Source organism: Ixodes scapularis, unplaced genomic scaffold (genome assembly GCF_016920785.2).
Source record: "Ixodes scapularis isolate PalLabHiFi unplaced genomic scaffold, ASM1692078v2 PGA_scaffold0__279_contigs__length_252992795, whole genome shotgun sequence".
Lineage (NCBI taxonomy): Eukaryota > Metazoa > Arthropoda > Arachnida > Ixodida > Ixodidae > Ixodes > Ixodes scapularis.
The window spans coordinates 27,250,710-27,273,354 of record NW_024609835.1 but is presented as its reverse complement, the minus strand read 5'-3'; the positions used below and the strand labels follow the sequence as shown (position 1 = coordinate 27,273,354).

Here is a 22,645-nt window from a genome sequence, read left to right as displayed (position 1 = left end):
GCACACTTGCAACCAATTTGTGCAGTAGGCATTTGCCATTAAACTGCAAATGCTCTTCATCATTTCGGTTTCTCCCTTTTTTCAATCTAGGCTCTCTAGTGGAAACCCTCCGTAGACAGGGTGTGCGCAGGTTTTCGCAGCAGGGGCAAAAAAAAGACCTCCATCATTTTGGAACAATGACAGCTAAAGCGCCTTAGGAAAATGTCCTGGCTTCATGCCCTAAGGGCGATGACTGTTCTGTAGAAACATCTTCTTGACTATGAAGAACATGCAATAAAAGTATAAAGCTAGCTGGTCCTTGTGGAAACACTCTTTGCCACTCGCAAGTTTTTTGACCCGTAAAATAGCCTGCGATATCATTCTGAACTTGATTTGTCAATTGGCCTTTCTCACTTGAGGTGGTTCTCTTCCCCCATCAAAGAAGTGGAGGGGGAGAGGAGTAGATGTTGTTGGTTGTGTACTTCGCATAACATGAAGCTCATCATTGCAGCTCACTTCTCTCCCAGCAAGCCTGAGAGCAGCCTTCGTGCCTCCTGATACGCGTGTATCCCATCCTTCATCAGTACCTCTCGCATACTCAAATTGCTAGGCCTTCGATACAACGCGAGTACAGTCGAGCCCGGTTATATCACACCTGGGTATTTCGAATTATTGTTTATATCGAACAGTCCAAACATCCCCTTTCACATGTAGTAGCATAGGAGCGTTGTTTTTCTGTATTGAACTCCCATGGCGGGGACACTCGATATGGTGAATTAAGTACGGCCCCACTGCCGCCCGTGGCTTCTCCCGCGGTCGGACTGCGCCGGTGGCAAGCACACAGCTCGCATTGCGGGGCGGGGCTGGAAGACTGCTAAGCCAGCATACCACACAAAAATACCCAGCAAAAAACAAATGTAAAAAAACAAATGTAAAAAAAAAAAAAAAAAAAAAAGTGGAGGATGGCCAAAGCAAGGGGAAGGGCACACGCGCGTAGGAGGGAAGGGGTTGCCCGCTGTTGGAACTGCAGCGTGCGCTCTTTCCCCCAACACCGCTGTCGCTGCGCGACTCCTTGGCCCCAAATGAAATAAGCACCCAAACAATAAAAAAAAAGTCTTCAACAGGTAGAGTGTGTCGACAAGAACAGTTTGAGCTATCGCACTTTGAACACCTTATCTTTGTTTTCCTTTTTCTTTCGCTGTTCTTGCTTTGCCCGTTTTTTCTTTTTTTGCCTTTCTTTTTTTGCTGCCTGAATTTAGTGGGTGTATTTTTTGTTGCTTGCTTAACTTTATTTTGTGGATCGAGAGTTTTTTTTTTATGCGGCTCGCTGTTTCCATTTTTTAATTTTTTAACTTATTTTAGTGTTTTGTTGCCGGCACTATGTGGAGGTCGTGGCCAAGCGTAAACGATTGCACACACCGTCGCATAAATGCGGTGGTGTTTGTGATCTTCACCAATTAAGCTCAACTGTATTAAGCAGCTTTTAGAGGCCCTATTTGGTAAGGTAAGGTAAGGCCTTCGGTATTAGCAGAGGCGCTGCGCAGAAATTTAAACTGGAGCTTAAATTAACATATTTTTGTATATCAAATTATTGATATATCGAACTATTTTACGATCCCCTTTGAATTTGATATATCCGGGTTCGACTGTATTTTCATATCGGTTAAAACTCTCCTCACTCCAAAAAAGGTCAACGACTCGTCCCCGCTACAGGCTTGCTCGAGAAAACATGCCACAGAGTTGGCTGTGTCAACAACACTGCATGTAGTCAATTCCTCATATCCCTAATTTAGGATGATTTTATGTGCAAACTCGTAATTTTAACATCGTAAATGACATTTCTTCTGTCAATTACGCGACAAGTTGTTTCGTTATTGCCGTAGCGTTGGTCACACCATATCCTTGGCCGCCGACGCACCACTTGAATCCATTCTGACCCTGCGATTTCCACCGTGCAGTGGGGTTCCGGTGCGGCGGTTCTTCTGGAAGCACACCCAGAACGGGAATCCCCTGCTGGTGGTGAAGGAAGGCGGGGCGTCTGCGAGGGAATACACCTTCAGCTCCAGGTACGGCCGGCCGGGGCTGCCCCCGGTGAGGTACTACGTCTGCCTGGGCTGCCGGAGGGAGAGGGAGGGCAAGGCCCTGCCCGGGAGGTCCCTACCCCGGATCAAGGTGCTGGAGGACGGCCGGGTGTTCGACATGGTGACTGCCCCGCACCTCTGCTCTCCCCTCACCATGGCACAGGTGAGGGCTCGCTTTATGCGGGGCTCACCTTGGCACCTCGCTCGATGAGGGGGCATCGGGGGTGGGTTAAAGACGGGAGCAGAGCATGGCAAATCTTGAGCTCCTCATCGGCGATCCTTAAAGAAAGAATGAGAAAGAGACAAAATTCCGAGAAACAAAGCAGGTTGTACGTTAGGCATGTTCGTTTTGCTGCTGCGAGCAGAAGTGGTTTGAGTGCTTGTCAACTTTGTTTTTATACAATATGCGATGCAGTGTTTTTCTGTGTGGTAAAGTAGAAAATAACTAGGCAGAGGTCTTACAGGTGATGCCTTCCTGCTTCTTTGTGTATATCAAGGCGTTGCCAGCGATATGGGCCTATCTGGACCATCCACTGGGAGCTCCGACGTCCGCGTCTATGCCCCGCCTTTCCAAAGTGGCCGAAATGCATGGGACTTTTAACTGCAGATTATTATATTCACTCTGGCGGTTGCGGTGCCTGAAAAGTGTCTGAGTGGTGCACTAACGGCATCCTAAAAGGCGGTCTCTCGATTTCTGCCTGACGTTGTCGTAAAGGTGTCACGTTGTTGCCGAACGCGATCCTGGTGGCGTCGCACTGGCGGTGGTGGATGTGGCAGATGCTCTTTCTGGTGCAGGCCTCTCTCCAGCTTTACGGTTTACTGAAGCTTCTGCAGCCAGGAGGTTGGATGCTGTGATGACGACAACACTCGCAGCCTCTCGTTTTTTAATGCGATACCCCCCCCCCCCCCTTCCCAGATTTTTTGGACTTTCTGGCCTCCTAATGTGCATAAGGTATGTGAGGTAGACCATTCCAGCTCACATTCTCACACTTCTTCACATTCGCACCCTCTTCTTAGGACCAGACAACCTTGACGTCGTCCTTGAGGTCGTCCTAGAGGTTGCCCTCTAGGATGTTGTCCTAGAGGTCATTCTTAAGGTCGCCCTAGAGGTCGTTTCAGACATCCTTGTGATCGCTTTGGAGAGGTTGTCCTAGACGAATGCTATCGCAATTCATAGACAGTCAACAATAATAATTTCTGCAGCCATATTCTTTCTAGAACTTTGTTTAACTGTTAGAATAGGGACATTCGACAGTATGACACTCCGGCTTTTGTGAAATTATTTGTTGCCACTTTGGGGCCACTTTTGATGCATAGGCAAAATATGGTGCTAAACACACTATTTAGAGAAGCATTCGAGGCACCGTACTGGAGGCACCCCATTCTTTTGATTGCGGTGTACACGGTACCCAATGTCGACAACAAATAATTCTAGGGAGAATAAAAAAAAAAAAAAAAAAGACACCAGAAAAGAAAATGCTGCTGGTGCACGTTCTATGCCGAGAGCTCGGACCTCGGCAGAGGATTAAAAAGCAATTTTTGACTGAAATTAAGTTTTTTTTTTCTCTCTCTTTCACTCTTTCTCTTTCTTTTAATTTTTTTTTTTCTTAAAGGCGGGCACTCAAAATTTTCTTCAGCGTGGCAGAAGATTCCCCCTCTTTTCTTTTTTTCCTCCTCCCCCTTCCTCCTCCATTTTCCTCTTCGCTTTTTACGGCCTTCTCGCACGAGTGCTAATGGGCTTACCGGCCCCCCGACAAAATCTCTGTCACCCTTCAAGGTTCTCTGCTTCGAACCCAAACATCGGGGATTAGTTCGGCAGGCTCGATATGAGCTCGGAAGGGTTCGGGCTAACTCGCTTTTCTCCTTTTTTTTTTTTTTTTTTTACTTCTTTTTGCAGCTTTAAAACATGCTCAGACACTTCCGCATGCAGCCACATACGCTAGAATACCGCATATTTATCTCGAGTGAACGGAACATGAACATCACAGCAGAAGGAAAAAAAAAGGTGGGTATTTTTATACCCAGAGAGCTGAAAATTGGTCGTTCTAACAACGGCACGCTGAAGAGTGATTGTATTAGTATTTTGTGTGTTTTTTTTTTGTTCAAAATAATAATCGCGAGTAAATAAATACAAGTCAAAAATATTGCAGTAAGAGGGCGAAGCATGTAAAATTAGTTGCATTTTGACAATATATAGTCATCTATCCAAATGAAAACAGTCTGACCATTCTTGGCGCATATATAGGTTCGTACTACAGGTGTTTTCTAGAGTGACGGCCGCCTCGTTGAAGCAAATAAGAAGAGTAAAAAACAAACTTCCATAAAAAGTGAAACGGTTTATGATATATTTCATGTATCTTCAGATTTTGAAAAAAAAATTCTTCGTGGCCAAGCGTGCATTTAGTTTCTGTCAACAAATGCAACTGAAAAGTCGACAGCAGACAAATACCTGGCGTATCAGCAAAGAGAGTGGGAAACACGGAGAATGAACCGCAAAATCACAATTTTCTTCGCGTAAAATAGTGCAACTAGCAATAGTAGCATATTATGCCATTTATTAAAAGATAGCAGGTATAACGAAGTTTTCATTCTGTTCTGTTCCCATTCGTTCGCAGATTGGGAAATGGAATGCCCAGATAGCCTCTGCAGCCCTTGCATAATTGTTCGGGGCTCTGTCAGGGTGGGCAAAGGCCAGCGACCATCTCCAAAAAACTCAGGAGTTCGTAAGGTGTACTACCGCAAGTTTTGGGGCTGCTTGGCTAATTTAGGCGCTTGGCGTTGCCCGGCCTACTTAGAAAAGAAGCTAAACAGCGGCCAGCTGAACGTCATCACCAAACGGGAAATCATGCCGAAATGTGTCCTTGAACATGTGCGAGATCTGTACCTGAACCCAGCCGGGATTCGCCACAATTGCTAATAAATCTATGAAACAAACTATAAAAAGAGGGAGGCTTAAACAATTTAGCAATTTTTGAATATATACATGCGGGCTAACTGCCCACAAGTACAGAAAGAAAGAAATGCAGTAGAAAGGAGAGCTGTATTGTGTTCTTTATGTCCCAACTTGTCTTTCGCGCCAATTAAAATAAAATCTGCAATATCTGTAGATTATGCCTGGTTATGTTGACTTTAAAAGAAAAGTAATCAAGCAAGTTCGGCATCGTGCCATAATTTGTGCAAATACAATTTTAGGTGGAATTCAACGTCAAAACAGTACTTCCGCGGGAAATTATGAATCCGTCGTTCCTCGTCTTTCAGAAGCTGTCAACCACCGATCTCGGCTAGAGGACTTTTGGGTCTACGAAAAGTCACGCTCAGTAGAACATTCGCCTTTTCCATCAAAAATACTGGAAATTATTTATTTTTCAAACAGGTCGGGTGGTGATGCGTGTTTGAGTGTAGGACCGTTGACTGGGCACTCGTTTGCGCCAAGAGTGCAGTGCTGCCTTTCATGCTGCCTGCGACGAGTGTTGAATCTTGAATATGGTACAAATAAAATCAAATAACACTCTTAGAATTATTTTAAACTTTCACTCTATTCAGGCATTTAGTTTTGATCGTACCTTTTATTCATTGTCGTCTTCGATGAGGGGACAACTTGCCGAGGAGGCCGCGCTGTCCGCGGACGCGGCTTGACAGATAAGGTCGCGAATGCTTTTCACGAATCTTTAAAGACCAAGCATAAAAATGAAAGACGTTTACAAATCTCTGTAACGAGAAATTAGAGCGCAGCCACTTTACACCAATGAAACCAACTTTATGTTGTTAGCAAACATCTTGCGAGAGTTGCAGTATTTTTAATTATGCCTAAAAAATTAAATGTATAGGACTAATTACCCAACTTTTTAAATGTGTTATGAATCGAAATGTCAATTGGAAAGTTGTAGAGCTCCTTGAGAAACACCCGAATTAGCTGTTTGCAACGTGATACGGCACGAGTGGCTTTCTTCTGACCAGTAATAAAGCTTCTAAAACATGACAAAATACCCAGTGATAAAGCGCCCGCCCCATCGTAAACTCAATTTGGAATGTCAAGGGATTTCTTTTTATAGGCGAAAAAAAAAAGCATGGCAAAACACGTGCCCTACGCTTTATTTATATCAGAAAATGACTGCGCTCTGTTTTATATACAACTTTTTTTGTTGTTTCTTTTTTCACCTACTAGATATTAGGGGGAAAAAACGTGAAAATTAACGCAATTGCGCTTTGTGGATGTGAGCTATACGGCCAGGCAAGGATTAGGTTTAAGAAAGAACGCAACTAAAAATTTACTGATTGCCTAAAATTCGATAATTAACCTTTTAATTAGGAAAGAAAACGGCATAGTGTATTTAGAAAGTTGTTGGCCATAATCGAAAGCCACTATACCAACGCGCGTACACTAATATACGGTGTCCTGATAAGGCGTCCTCCTCAAATGGGCGCGAAAATATAGTTCTGATTTGATGTCACCATCTCCGCCTGGCAGAGCTCAACGCCATGAAGCCAAAGGGATAATCATGCGCCATGCTGTGACAACGCCACTGTAGAAGGGGCGAGGAGCGCGGCGGCCGAAAAGATTGCGGTAACACGATTCGCGTCCAAATTTGTTTTTTTAGGACGCCGTGAACTACTTCACGTGCGTTACATCTCTCTAAAAATGAATGATTGGGTATTTTTGATGGCTACAGACAGACTTGTACCGTACGCATTACAAGTAATCAAATTATTTGTAATTGATTACTTTTTGGAGTAATTTTGTAATCAGTTGATTACTTTTATTAGGCAGTAATCACAAGAGTAATCTGATTACTTTTTGAAGTAATTAAATTACTTGTAACCGTTACAATTTGTCCACGGTACCCCCCCCCCCCCCCCCCCCCCCGGGCCCGGGCACACGCCTTTTTTTTTATGAAATGAAAAAAATAAAATTTGCTTTTTTTTTTTTCGAACGGAAAAAAAGAAAGATTTTTTCGGAGCTGTAGGAAACGAGGTCAATCTCTTTCTATGTACAGTTTCTGTGGAATGTCCGTTTTTTTTTTTGTTTTTTTTTTTCGAGCTGGGACGAGGAGTGGGAAGCCGCAGGGAAGCTACAATGCGTGGCAAAGGCCATTCAGGGCGAAGTTTGAGGAAGCAGATTGTAGCTTTGTGAGTCCTTCGTTCAAACTAGACCCCTTACGTAAACACACACACAAATAAAAAAAATTAAAAAAAAAATCCTGCTTAGGGTACCTACTCGCATCCTGTAGGAGAACCAGAACCGAAGAATGCCTAAAGCGGATGCAAAATATAACAAAGGCAGTTGAAATATTTCCCCATTTTCCCTACGTGGTCTTTGTGACAAGCAATGTTTCGAGTTGAGAAGTGGTCGGGGCGATCTCTTCCGCTAATGGATACTACACGTAATCCGTTTTTAATCCTTGAGCTGCTGCTCTTTTGTATAACATGCGAGCTCATCCACATGTGAATAATAAAATGAGCGACGCAAACTTTGAGCGACAACCTTGAACCCCCTCCGCTCCCCCCCCCCCCCCCCCACACACACACACACACACGCACGCACTGGCGAACGGCCAAATCATTAAACGTCTTCAAACGAATTCTATGCTTGTGTCCGCATTGTGAAGGTGCAACGACCACGAAGAGGGAGTCAGTTTTTCTTCAATACTTGTGCAAATGTGAAATATAGGTTGGAAGTAGTTCATTGTTATGAGCGCTAAAGATGTGTCTTCACACAATAAAGTAATCGGAAAAGTAACAATTACTTCTTTGAGTAATGTCCAATTACTTTTGCCGTCGAGTAATCAAGTAATCTAATCGAATACTTTTTAGCCAAGAGTAATAGTAATTGTAATCGATTACTTTTTTTTAGTAACGTGTACAAGACTGGCTACAGATAAGGCACAAACTGCAATTGCGTAACTTTGACATTTTTTTTAGAAAAATGTCTAGTTGTTAAAAAAATCACCCTCTATAAACACGATTGTAAGGCAGGTTTTTACAGCCGGCGACATCATTACGGCACGGAAGGAGACGTTGACCACGGATTATCCACAGCCACTGTTCTTTTCGTACGAGAATGAGCAAACATTTGATACCAAATAAAATAGATTTAGCATTGACCAAATTCGCCGTGTTTACTTGATTCAAATCGATTTTTGATTTGATTACACTTATTTTGTACCCGCCACACGTCTACTTTATTCCCTATTGAGTTACAAGTGATAACTTACATTGTTTTTCGTCGTGTAAGGTTATTAACAATTTATTATTAACAAATTATTAACGATCGGAGCTATACAATTACCCGAGGCGCACTTGAAGATATTCAAAATTGTTCTGAGTACACAAACAATTAACTTCTCAAGCTTCTTGCTGTTCGGGGTCTTTCCTACACGCAGTACCAATAATAAAGCCAAAACCTTATAGAGGAGACCATCTCTGTCGACTCAACGCGCAAACACGATGTCAAGCGTGTAGTGCGTACGTTGGAAAAGAGATACCGGCGAGCGAACGATAGCGTCGAATGTCCAGGCATCAAAATCTCCGTGCACCAAAATATCCGCGCAACGAAAAGTCCCACACCGAAAAGTCTTTGCAGCAAAAAGTCCGTACACTGAAATGTCTGTGCACCAAAACGTCCGCACCGAAATTCTCTACAGCAAAATGCTCTACACCGAAAAGTGCTAGATCCACCACGGATGGAATCTTCCGTCATCCCTGAGATACCGAAAAACGCCGCTCGTACTTCTCGTTGTCGCCATGAATTCGCCTAAACAACGAAAGATGCCAAACTATATATTTATATTAAAATTCATACTTCAATGACTACTTCTTTGAACAGAAGAAGTTATTTGTGCTCTCACAACAGCGAGAATCGTCCTCCAAGCCAATGCTGAAAAAAGTCAATCCAACTGGTTGGGAAGAGCAAGTGCCAAGCTCGCTCAAAGGTCAGAACAGCTCCTCGGTTGGTTCAGCTCCTTGTCGCAGGTGTGCCGGCTGGCTTCTGGATAATCTTTTCAAATCCTTCAAGCTTTCATTTTCCCCACCCCAAACTTGCCCCAAAAAAAATCAGGCAGTCGGCAAAAAAAAACGAAAACAAAAAAATCAAAAATGGCGAGGAGGAAACGAGAGGCGATTTCCTCCTTTCCCAGTGGCGAGAAGGAAAGTGAGGGTCAAGTTCCTTCTCTCTGCTTGCGGGCCGGCCTTTAAGGTGGGAGGCATTGTTTTATCCGCTTCTAGGGAAAGAAAAGCAGAACGACACAAAATGATTGGATGTCACCACCCTGATGCAGACGCATGCAAATCGCCATGTAGCTGAGATTACAGTTGTATGTCGATACCCACGGGGGTGTCAATTAACACTCCGCTGTCCGCTGGTGCATGCCAGGTGCTCTTCGTTAGTTTGAAATGGAAGTCCCCCAATTTACTTTATATAGAAAAAACATTAATGTGCTGGAAGCTGGGAGCAAGTTCTTTCAGTCGTCTCTACCTGAAGTAAACTGTTTTCTCGGTTAACGCGATATTTCAGCATGGCTGAGGCATGCACCAATGCACATCAACGAGCCCCCCCCCCCCCCCCCCCCCCCCAAAAAAAAAAAAAAATAACCGCATCTCCACGTGGTGAATGATGTTGATTGGGGCGATGCTCTGGTGGTGCTGATGACCTTCGTTTTCATCCATGTAAGAAAGAATGTGGTATGGAATGTGGGTATATATGCGTTTGAGAATTTGACCGGAGTGCCCTCTCGCCTATAAACGTTGAGCCAATGCATGCCAAGTTTAACGCGATTATATACGCATTTGACCGCAGCGCTCTCTCCTGTATAGACGTCGAGCGGCTACATGCAACATTTCATCCATGACATCCCCAGCTCTTGAGTTACTACCACATCTCAGAGCCCCCCTACTCGTCCCACAGTCATGGCCGAGTGGTTAAGGCGATGCACTAGAAATTCATTGGGGTCTCCCCACACAGATTCGAATCCTGTCAACTGCACAAACATTTTTTTGTCATAATTTTTTAAAAAATTTTTGTTTTACAGGAGCACGTGAGCTCACGAGTGCGAGCACCAGTAAGATCAATGTGAGCACAGACGCCGGACGGACAAGATAAGACCCTAAGGAGTTTCGCCCCTAATAGAGACCTCAGTGTTCTGACACTGTTCCGCCTTTTTAGAGTGAGCCATCTTGTGCAGAGACTAACCCTTTCTCGTTTTGCTTGAAAGTAGCTGAAAATTGCCTGCTGAAAAGATGTTTCTCATAGTTACAGGTTACCGGAAATTCCACCTGAGGTACCCGAAAAAGAAACATACTGTCGCCGACCAATTTTTCGGACGCCGATATTTCGGACACATTTGTTTATTCGTACGGTTTTACCGAACCGTCATTCACCCCATGGAGTTTATTAATGTTTTTACCGAACCGTCATTCACCCCATAGAGTTAATGTATAACATTGGCTGTATTTTTGGACGCCATAGAGCTTATTGCTCGATATTTCGGACATAATTAGCGTGATTTCCTTAGTTTACAGCCACAAAACAGCCGCCGTGAGTTTAGTCGCCGCAATTTGGGTTTTGATTTTGTCCTGTAGCCTCGATACCATGTCCTGCACAATAAACAAGCTGGGTTGAGGCTGTAGTCAGGTTTTCCGGTTCTGTTATAGCCAACACGGCCGCCGTCTGCCCACTCTTATGGTTCTTCCAGTTGTTCTCGTGGTGCACGTTTTTCAGGTGCAACAGCGAAAAGAGCGGCTGTCTGCCGTTCTTGTGGTCTCTGAGCGCAAGGGTTTTTTGCCGATAGACTTAGTATTCAAGTGAGCTTGGTGGACTAAACCTTGTCTCCCAGTCGGTTGGCAACTGTTCACTGCGTGACACAGTTAAGACAAACATGACATGGATGCTTTTTCATGCTTTATGAGACAAGAATATTGAAGAGCACGGAATTTCACCCCTTAGCCTGGAGCCCGAAATAAGCCCTCTTCGTCACTAATAGATTTGATGAGAGCAATTCAATTCTAAATAAAAAAAAAAAAAAAAAAAAAGCGATTGCTTGTTTGAATTTGCAGTGTTGTGCTTTGTATGTAAGTTTCTACCTTAGTTGGGTGGCTCTGCAGAAATAATTGTGGGAGGACCTTTGCTTTTCCGCTGCGTCCAGGTCGCCGGCAAGCATTTCGAGAGGGACCACCGGCTCTCACTTCCGAACTGCAGTGCCCGGCGAGCAAAGGATGCGTACGAAGCAATGAGGGCAAACCTCTCGGAGCAGCTGAGCAAGCACCCCGAAGAGGAGAGGCAGGACATTGAGCGGTTCCTGCCATCCTTCAAGTGAGTCGGATGCTGTTACGAATCTTCGCAATTGGCTGTCATACTCTGTCCCACCCTACGACAGACCACAGCCAGAGCTACGGGCCGCCGCATCAAATTGCAAGTTGGGTCCAAACCGTGTGGTTCGTCGCTCCGACGGGCATGTCTGTGCGCTGCTCTGAGGTGAATGTTGGAGCAGTATGCCGCATAATCCCTGACTGGCCCGTGATTAAAGGGGGCGGCCCCTGGTTTTGGCCGTGGTCCACGGTGTGGTGACATTAAGTTTAGCACGGTGTGCCTCTATAGTCGGTGATATATTGAAAACACACTCGTTGCATTTTGCCGGGGGCAGATGTCGTAGAGGTGAGTAAGATTTTTTTATTTTTTTTTATTTTGGTTTTGGCTTTGTCAGAGGCAGGAAAGCTTGCGCTGGATGCTGAGCATCTACTGCAGTGATGTGATTGCTGCGCCAACTGCGCCAAACTGCGCCAAGGGGCTAACCCTGCTACATCCTGCTACATTTTGCCAAAATATGGGTAATCTGCGCCAGGCCTGCACCAGAGGACCAATTTCGGTCGTCTGTCAAAACTGAAACTAAAATGAGAACCGCAATTGAGCGTGTGTGAGCTAGGTGACGCAAGCGGCCGCCCGACACAAAGTACACTCCATCAATCGTCCATCCGGACCCCCCCTCCCCTCCCTTGCATGGTTTTTCCCACCGTCTCGCGTTTCGCGCCCTCCTCGTCTCGGCCAAGCCGTATATGTGGTCTCCGTAATCTCGTCTTGCGTCTTTTTTAAAAGTTTTCAATGATAGATGCGGGCGTCTGCGGACGCTCGGACGCTAATGTGCCGGGTAGCAGCCATTTCGTCATGCTGTGAAACAAAACCATGTTTTTGCGCGGCGAGAGTTACTTTTTGAGCTGAAACACTCACGCGACCACAATCACCTTGGGGTCGCGCGACGTCGGGTGTTACCGTCCCCACGTCGCTGCAGGTACGGCGCTTTCTAAACTTGTTCATCGACATTCCTGTCCTTGTTTAAACCATACTCTACTACAAAAATCCCTCTTTAACTCAAAGACTGCTGTGTTGAAGTATTGATTACCTGGGTTTCTCACGGTAGGTTTTCTTTCGAGAGGGACCCCAGCATGTGAAAAATTTGCTGCAAAAGAAAGTTGGTGAAGAGAAGTGAGCTAATGCAAAGAAGGCAATGTCTGCACGCTGAACCCGCACATCGCGCTTGTTTGTCTCGATTTAAGTCGTTGCACGAAGCGCTCCAAGAAATGTTTGACCATGGCTTGCGATGTCATGCATCAATGCGCTCAGGTGTTTTGTTTAGCTTCTGCCTTGCCTGCCAGCCTGGCAAGCTCGCGCTGCTGGACTGTTTTTTTTTTTGTTTTTTTTTGTCGTATGCTGGAGAGTTACATTTTGCATACTATCTGGGGAACTATTTGGCGGCGGAGTGGAGTGGCATTGTTTCGATTGAAGAGCCGTTGTCTCCGCTCGCACGACGAAGCACCTGCCACTGCAAGCCTGCTGAAGTTGCCCTCACGTGCATGTGAGCATGACTGCACGACAGAGGCACCAGCCGGGACGCTTGCAATTCATTGTTTTACGTTTGCTTACTTTTGACGGGAATCTAACACGTCGGGAACCAGTAAAACAATGGCAAGCGTTATTTTCGGAGTTGCTCGGCAACGCCTACAGCACTGTAGGCTTGTGGGATGTCTCGGCATTAAAAACACAAACAGCGAGTTCTGTCACAACACAGCACAAAGTGCCCTTCGTTTGTTTAGCACTTAAAACAATTACAGTGTAGGCCGCATATAACGTATGTCGCGGGAGTCGCGAAAATCCGCACTATAAGCGGTACCGCGTTATAACCAAAACATCAATTTTTCAGGCCAAAATACATGCCATGAGACAACTTACCTTTGTAAAAGAATTTATTTTATGTTAGGTGAAAAATAAGGCTTAGTTTGAGGAAAGTCTTTATTTCACCAGACTAGTACAGTTCCGTCTCAAGTGTGTCACATATTTTGAAAAAAATGAGCGGCTTTTGCCTGGCGCAGCCTTTTAACGGCGTTGCGGGTTGCGAACGGACGTTGCGAGCGTTCAGGATTGCTAACCCTAATCACTTTTCTCCGGAGATGAAAACGTGTGAAAATTTGCATCCTTCATACGGTACGCGCCAGTAATACCTTGAACTTGAGCACATGCATGAAATGTGCCAAATAAGAAATCCGGGCGATGTTTGAGGACACAAATGCTTAGAAATCACCACTGTAGTCAAAGTAAACAAATACGACGACAGGGGCGTTTCTGCCGTCTTGGGAGCGCCGCCACGACATTGCCGCACTAGTAGGTGGATTTTCCCTTCTAGTACGTGCTGGGTTATCATAGCGACACACTACGAAAATTCACAGTCAAGCATAGCGCTTTTACGCGAAACGATGAGATGAACGCCGTCTACGAGGACGATCACAACCGACGCCATGTTTGCGGATAGAAGCAGCTGGCCCGTGACCGGTATGCAACGCGCGCGAACACTTGTCCTCGACCTGCGATTGGTTCGTCGTTGTGGTTGTCTGTTTCCAACGCAGCGGACGGACGCACGCACGTGAACGACACGTGCGTGCGTCCCTCCGTCGCTATGGCAACTGAAGCCTCTCTCTTCGCTTCTCCCCGCTTTTTCGAGCAACCTCCTTGCCCCGCAAGTGCCGCTTGCGGCTCGCGCCGTCAGCGCCGTTATCTAGAGTCTAGGGTTGTGCGAATATTCGAAATTTCGAATAGTAGTTCCGAATAATACACTATTCGATATTCGCTTCGAGAAGAACTGCACTATTCGCGTTTTTCGAAGTGTTAATTGCGGCGGGTTAGCCCCGTTGAGTGCGCTTCTCACCAAGCACCGGTGCGCTGCGGAGAAGCAATACCCGCGAAAGCGAGCTCCGCGGGTGTTGCTTCTCCGCAGCGCACCGGCGCTTGGTAAGAAGCGCACTCAATGGGGTAACCCGCCGCGACAAACACTGGAAAAAGTATGTAAAGCATACATTCAAAGCGGGATGGTGCACCTGTGCCGACTGTATTTGAAAATAAATGAAAAGTTTGTGAATGTGTGTATCTACATTGTGGTAAAACTTTCAAAATTAAACTGTTATGCAAGAGTATAACACCCAGACCTTCTGAGGTCAGAGTTGATATAGATAGATTAAACTTAGTCTATAAATAAACAGGTGGAACAACCTTCACAAGTTCTGCTGGGTTTTTGTTTAAGTATTTTGCAATGGTAGAGAAAGGCGTGAAAAAACTATTCGATATTCGAATCGAAAATATTCGGGCAAAACCACTATTCGCTTCGTATTCGCTTCGAACTCAAAATCCACTATTCGCACAAGACTACTAGAGTCGCACAGGGAAGCGTGCTCGCTGCTCGGGTCGTCGGCGCGGTCGGCGGGCTGTGCCAGAAACCGCACTATAACCGGTATTTCCTTTCGCACGCCGGCATTCTAAGCGGTATGTAATTACATGGAGTTCTATGGGAGGCGAACCGATGGTTTAAAAAAACCGCATTATACCCGGTCCTGCACTATAAGTGGTTACGTTGTAAGTGGTCTATACTGTATTTTTATTCTAAGATTGCCTGCTCCAAAAGCCACTTTTGCTTCTTCAAAACACTGTTCTGGCTGCTCAAAAAGCCACTTTTGTTGCCCCAAAACACTGTTTTGGCTGCGCCAGAAGGTGCTTTAAAATGACTTAGGCCAATCTTATCACTGATCAACTGTCGAGGCCGGTTATAATGAAATCAACAGGAATCGGTAATCACTTTGCTATATCCGCTATTTTGTTATAACAAAATAGCGGATATAGCAAAGTGATTACCAACTTCGGTTATAACGAAGTGCAAAAGGAAACGGGGAAATCGTGATCGCTTCGTTGTTGCCGCTATTTCGTTATAACCGACTTCATTATAACCGGTCTCAACACTACTAAATTCTTAACCTGTCACTGACTATAGGACCTGCTACGTGCAAGTCTTCCTACGGGGGCATTTAATAGGGCGTTTTGGTGCAATTGTGACTGCTGGACGCTTGCGATTTTAGCGTCGGCACCTTCTCACTGCTGTTTTTCCCTCTCTGGCCGCCAGAAGCGTGAGCTCGATGTACTACCGCAAGATGCGCCAGTCCGGCAAGCGGTGGGTGCCGTACGGAGAGCTACAGCCGCTTGCGCCACGCGCTGGATTGGAGCCGGCTACGGACACTCCCGGGGAGGCACCGGTCGTGTCAACGACGGATGTGCCATGTGAGGGGCCAGTGGCACTGTTTCAATGTTGTCAACATTAAGACCATTGTTATACTGTAGAGCAGGGGTCTCAAACTCACTTGAGTGTGAGGTCCAGATAGCCCACACCCCGAAGAGTCAAGGGCCAACGTAAGGTGGAAGGGAGGGGGGAAGTGGAGGAGGGGGGGGGGGGGGGGGGGGGAAATTAAAAGATTTTATAAAGAGGGAACCTCGTTTTCTTTGCTTTTTGTAGACTCGCAGTTTTGCCAATGACGTCTCTAACTTTGATTTGTTTATAGGACTAGTTTGGGCCCTTACCTGATGTGATAACGAAAGCTGGAATGGTGCCGCCCCTCCAACGAGCTGGCATTTTTAATAGAACAAGAGAGCAATCAATCACACTGTCATTCCCGTTGCACAATTCCCTCAGAAAGTAATGTCTAGAAAAAAAAATGTTCTTCATATGCCAATTTTTTTTTTGTGATGAATTTGATAGCAGCAATTGGCCTGATGTTTTCTGAAGGCGAGAATAGTAGAAGGATTGCCGTATATATGATTACCATCGCAAAAAGCTGGAAAGCAAAAATAGGCCGGACACAAGGCAAATGAGAACTGTAAGAGCAAAGCTATGTTCCGAGCGGAAATGAATCGACGACATGAGAAGATTATGGCGAGCGTCATTTGTAGCTCTCGAGACATGGGAATGGGGGCTCGGAGCCGGTTGCCTGCGGTCCGCTTCCCAGCAAGTGGCGGGCCGCATGCAGCCTTTGGGTTGCGTGTTTGAGACCCCTGCTGTTGAGCTTCATTGAAATGCATTCGGTTGATACGTTTTCTGGCTCTTACATTCACAAATGCAAATCTGATTGAATGCCTGTGGCAGTTGTTCTCAAAAGGGAGTCTATGGACCCTTTGGGGTCTTGAAGTCCTTGGGATCCCGGAAGCTCCCAACCGTCAATCAGGCCGAGCAATAAAACTTCTCTTTATATTAGTGCCGACTATCCCGCAAATCTAAAAAGAGCAGACCATATGCACCGAGTGAGCTGGGTTGATTACTCCTCATTTCAGAGCTTCAAAGGTGACTTTTTTGCATGCATTTTGTTTTCTTAGTTTATCCCTTTGTCATTGTAATCGTCCTTAGTGGTTGCCTTATTTTACATGCAGTCATCAGTGACATGTTCAACACGGATTGTCCCGAACCGAACGCTTTCAAGGACCTTGTCCTTGGCGCTGCCTATTCTTTGGCTCCCAAGTGTGTGCTGGAAGTTGCGGAGCAAGACCTCCAGTGTGGACCGGACAAGCTGGACGTCAGCATCAGCAATCCTTCGACTTCCGAGTCCACGTCACAAGATCCTCCCCAACGTGGATCAGACGAGCTCGAAGTTAGCAGCGAACTGGTGCAAGCTGCAGTGCAGGATTCTCTCCATTGCAAATCGGGCAAAAATCCTTCGACTTCCGAGTCCACGTCACAAGATCCTCCCCGACGTGGATCAGACGAGCTTGAAGTTAGCAGCCAACTGGTGCAAGCTGCAGTGCAGGATTCTCTCCATTGCGAATCGGACAAATCAGACCCCAGCAGTGCCTATCCTTTGGCTCCCACGTGCGTGTGGAAAGTTGAAGCGCAGGATCCTTTCCAGTACGGATTGCGGGAGGGTGCCACAGACGACGCAGAGCTCGTTGCAGATGACTCCTCGGAAGTCGACGCGAGTCGAGAAGCTCCAGCCGCTAGCCACTGTGACTTGCAGGAAAAGCAGAAGCCCCCCAAGTAAGCATCACGGACTGTGTAACATTCTGGCATTGGTTCATTGCCATGTGCCGTTGTGTTGTTTCAACCGAGAATAGAGCGTGCATTTGGGTTTGTGTGCCCGAGATTGAGAGAGAATTTCTCTAATTGAAAAATGGTACACATCGCGACACTGTTAGCGCGAACACGACATCGGCGCATTTTCGCATTTTACTTCTAAATAGTAATAGTGAGCATGAAATTTTATCGCTTACATTATAGAACTAAATGAGCTCTTTCCGTAGCAATAATAACTTGGATGACATCCCTTGGTTTCAAATAGAAAAACTGGGAAAACCGGCGATCGCTTGTCCGCGCTAACAGTGTCGCGCTCTGTACGATCATTGTTTTGTTGAAAGGCGATACAGCATTTTAAAATGACAGGTTGTGGAGCAGAAGGCATTTCATCCATGTTGGCACAATGTCAGCTTGGGGCTTGTCCAGTTTCCCATAGTTTCTATGTCGCACAGCATCCAAGGTCCATAACAAATAACTTGAGTGTCTGTCCTTTGGAAAAAAAAAAGCTGAGACTGGGACAAATAAAAAAATGGTGTTTTATTTGTCCCAGTTTTAGGTTTTCTTTCAATGATGTTTCCTGACCTCCATACTTTCCCTCCTCGAATGTCTGCTTCAGTTGTTCCGTGCCCGCATTCTGTCATTCCCATTGTTTATTGGAGTTTTTGTTTGTTAAACTGAAAAGCGCTCAGTGCAGTGCAATCCACTTCTAACGATAATGAAAAAACCCGAAAGTTCAATTGTTATAACTGATTATCATCTAGACCAGAAACTGAGTGTTTCTAGTCTTGAAACTCTAGGAACTGATCTTTATGAACAGTACATTGTTATATCGGGTATCGTTGAAGCTGATTGCAATGCACAACCATGCAGTACAATATTTTCTCAAGGCATAGCTGCATTGTATATGAATAAGACCTGTTTATCTACTGCCCTGCAGAGTTCACATGGAGCCAATCATTGTATTTGAGGATGTTGCCTCTTCACGAAAACACATAAACCGTCATGCTCAGTGTGAAGTGCAGATAGCATTTATGCACGGGAACGTCATTTCTGTTCTCTGATTCATTCCACTCCTGTTGATTGCAATATCTGGCTATCCGTATCCTCCGCAGAAAAGTGAATTTGTTGGCTTGGTTCATAAACAACGCGACTAATACTAGCGTTTATGTACTATTGCAAACCATACTTTATTCACCCCTGTGCTAACTGTGCAGTGGGAGTTGTGCGCACGCTAAACCAACTAGTTGCCCACCTTTCATCACCTTGTGGTGCTCTCTGCGTGTTGGTTTGGGCGGGAGCATGATCACGTGGTAGATGGGTGCACAACTGGTCCAGCAAGCTCGTAGCTTCCACCTTCAGGCCCGTTCACACACTTGCATTTGTTTAGGACCGAAGTCTTGTGACTTTTTATGAGAAAACATGCTGGCACCATCTTTGAGGTGACCTTGGAACTGCATTTTTCTAGAGCAAAGGTTTTTGTGGTATTTGAGAGGTAAAATGTATGTACTAGAGGAAACGTTTATTTAGGACACTGTCAAAAGTTTTTCGAGGCAAGAAGAAATGGATACGCAAACAAAAGGGGAAACATGCGGAAACTTATAGTGTTCCACGGCTACCCAATAGATGGCGCCAGTGTGATTCCTCGTCGTAAGGGATTTTAAGAGTCTTTAAGGCAGTCAGTCTTAGTCAGTCGCAGGTGCGTGAACGAGTTTTTACTGTCAGTAGAGGGTTGAACAGAGTGTAGTGTTGGATTAGCCCCCCCCTAAGCTCCTGTTCGTCGTTGTTCCCGTTGCAGTGGTGTGTCGGTGCGCGAGTTCTTCTGGAAGCAGACGCTCCGAGGGAACCCCTTGCTTATGGTGAAGGGGGAAGACAGCACGGTGCGAGAGTACATCTTCAATTCCAAGTACGGCAGGCCCGGAGCCCCCATGGTGAAGTACTACGTCTGCCTGGGATGCCGGAAGGAGAGGGAGGCAAAGGCACTTCCCGGTGGGCCCCTCGCCAGGATGAAGGTGCTGGAAGACGGGAGGGTCTTCGATATGAGCAACACCCCACACTTCTGCACTCCCCTCTCCATGGCTCAGGTGAGGAACTTGTCGGTCAAAGTGGCGATGCAGGCGAGTTTGTTCTTACAAATTGATGATGCTGTGTGCAATAAACAAGGGCAGAGATAATTAGTAGACAAGACGAGGGAGGAGCCAATAAGACTGCCAGAGAACTTTTGGAAGCATACGAGATAAGATAAAAGGCGGAGGTTAAATATACGAACCAGTCTCCGGTTTATTTATGCAAAAAAAAAAAAAAAAAGGAGTTTGCCTCTGAGCACGTGTTGACGCGATTGTTGTGTGGTTGGTTTCTTTGTTGGACATAGTTTCAATAAATGGTTAATTGAAATTCAGAGTTTGTCTTGTTTGCTGCCTATCCCCATCCTTGTATATTGTGCACTGTATCACCAATTTGTAACTAGACAATGTCATAGGTGTAAACGAGTGAATTAAAAGTGACTGAGTTGCCATAATTACAAATTGAACACTTACAGATACTTGCCAAGTTTCACAGAAATTTCTTGAACTGTAACTCTTTGACGTGCGTGTGTGCACGCACCGCCTGCACTACGTCGTTTTCTCTGGGATGACCGAGTGCGAGTGTGAATTGCGGGAGGTGGAACAGAAATCAACGTCTCCTCCTTCTTTAATGAAGCAAAGAACGGCGAGAGCAGAGCAAGTAAAACATGATGCTACGTGACAGTTACGTGCAGTGCGGGCTGGAAATATAAATGCGGTCATTACCGATATTTTTCTGACTGTTTTGGATAACATATGAGTGGGGCAGTCTATTACAACCACGACATGCGCCAACACTTTGGAATGCGACACATCTTGAGCGAATATCGAGTTAAATATTGCTATTTGAATATTTGTAAAACACTGACATTTTGAATTTGTTTCGTGCAAATGCAAGAAAGTTCTGGCACACTTGTTTAATGGGTGCACCACTGCTCTTTGCCTCAAGTATGTAGACAAATTGCAAGGAATTATGACTTTTTTTGAAGTCCCTGACTATGTGGTGCTCTTCTTCGTTTACTCAGGTTGCCGGGAAGCACTTTGAGAGGGACCATCGACTGTCTCTGCCAAACAGCAGAGCTCGACGAGCGAAGGACGCCTATGAGGAGATGAGGGTGAAGCTCGCAGACTTTTTAAATGAGCACCCTGCGGAGGAAAGGGAGGACATAGAGCGGTCTCTGCCTTCCTTCAAGTGAGTCAGCTCCATTTGATTGTGCGCACGCTAAAGCCCGCACTAGCCATTGGCTTTTTTGTTTATCCTGCAAGAGTTTTAAGCCCTCTTTGTATGGCTTCCTGCAATGCGGTTGAGAAGTAGGGCCCTTTCCTGTTGCATTTGAGCGTGGTTGAGGGGAAGAGCCAAAAAACGAGAAAAGCTCTCGAGATCTGCAACTGAAATTCCTCACTGCAGTCAAATCTTGATGTAACATATTTCGCGAGACTACCATAATTGTTAGTTATTCTGAACTATCGCTCTAGCGTAAAGCCCATTGTCACTGTAACAAATAAATTGGATGAAAGAAATAACCTGCTCCTGCAATGAGATGCCACTTGGTCAATTCCGATCAAAAAGCACTACGCACGATGAAGCACCGCACATTTGTTAGATAAAATCTGTAATTTATTTTTCTGGTAGGTGCAGCACAAACGCTGTAGAAGAGGTGATTCCATGTCGTCCATGTTCTTGTGAAGCGTGTTACCGATAGCACTTGCAACATGGGGGTGGAGATGGATTCTTTTTGTCGATCTGCAAGTGCTGCCTCTGCGCCTTCGTTGTTCTGGGTGTCCTCACGACTGCAGTCGTTTTATTCATGGAAGTTGTTTAGAAGGCTGTCGGTCATCTGCTCTTGCGACGTCCAGGCTGCATTGTCACGTTGCACGTAATCCTTAAGGGGGAACACTGGTCTTGGAGCTTTTTTTCTTATTTTATGACCAAGCCCAATGAAACTGCATAAGCTTGGTCTGCTTTTTGTGCTGATTTCATATATCTGGTTATTTTCTCTGTCAGTAGAATTGTGCTCAAGATAATTAAAACTTGCCTGCCTTTGTTGGAGGAACGATAGCGAAAAAACTGCTCAACAAAATGTCCCTTTTAACACATGGCCAGGTACTACAAAGCATAGAGAATACAATGTTGGGAACACTTTTAAGATAAACCCATTATTAGTCATTTTATTACACATTGAAGTTTAGTGCTCAATGCATGGCTAACAAGTAATAAAACAAAAAATCAAATTGAAAATTTTCTAGACTTGCGTTAAAAAATGTGCTCTCAACATTGTATGCTTCACACATTTAGCAATACATTTCAGGAAAGGTTATATATCTGTCTGCCCTAGATGCTGAGATATCCCTCCTGCAAATTTTCTACATGTCCACAAGCTGTGTTTTGTGAAAACAATGTTTTAGAGTCAGCTTTAATGCACGTTCAGCCCGCATAGACATAAATTGATTAATAGCTCAAATATTCGTCCACAAAATTAGGAGCCTGGTAGATTTAGGAGAACAACAGCCATCGCCTTTTTAAAAAGAATGCAGTTATAGGAAGTTTTTGGCTCCAAAAAACCATGTCCCCCCTTAAACTCCACCGAGGGGTCCACGGCAAGTTTCTCAATATTTTTGCTCCACAGTTTGCTTGCATTGCTTTCGTCAGGGTACTCGCCACCTTCTGGTTGAACTGGCATTTTCAGAAGCCCCGTTTTCAGAAAGGGAACTCGTTGCGAGCAAATCAAACAAAAGCTCGTGGCACCAGGAAGTTGGCGAGAAGCCTCATTCGACAATGTACCGTAATGAGTATGACATGATAACTAGGACTAGCGGTTAGTGCACATTTCCTACTGGCCAATGTTTGCTGATGGTGATGGCTGTCAGTCTTGGGGCCGCATAGTTGCAGAAGCCGCCAAGTAGCAGGAGCACACAGAACCTTTCATTTATTCGTTACGAAATAAATTTTAAATATTGAGGTGTTTACTACTTACAAGAGCGATCAAATCAAGTACATTGTTCCAAAATGCCCGGTGTTTTCAAATTCATGCTACTAAAACATTTTTACGTAGAAACCATAAAAAAATTGGAAGGGTATTTGGGAAATTTTTGTGAACCTGAAAAATTGTTTAGTCTGACATTTGCAATAACGAGATTTGAGTGTGGTTTGCACCGATCGCAGTCT

The 22,645-nt window shown here is 45.2% G+C and overlaps 1 protein-coding gene across 1 annotated transcript in view; it reads left to right on the top strand.

Moving 5' to 3' along the window:
- Positions 1-22,645, top strand: part of LOC8051240 — a 103,856-nt gene that overhangs the window by 19,520 nt on the left and 61,691 nt on the right. The window contains exons 7-12 of the mRNA XM_029967524.4: positions 1,938-2,223; positions 11,198-11,364; positions 15,488-15,642; positions 16,783-17,383; positions 19,215-19,500; positions 20,505-20,671. Coding sequence (XP_029823384.2) covers positions 1,938-2,223; positions 11,198-11,364; positions 15,488-15,642; positions 16,783-17,383; positions 19,215-19,500; positions 20,505-20,671 — 1,662 coding nt within the window. The remainder of the gene's footprint in view (positions 1-1,937; positions 2,224-11,197; positions 11,365-15,487; positions 15,643-16,782; positions 17,384-19,214; positions 19,501-20,504; positions 20,672-22,645) is intronic.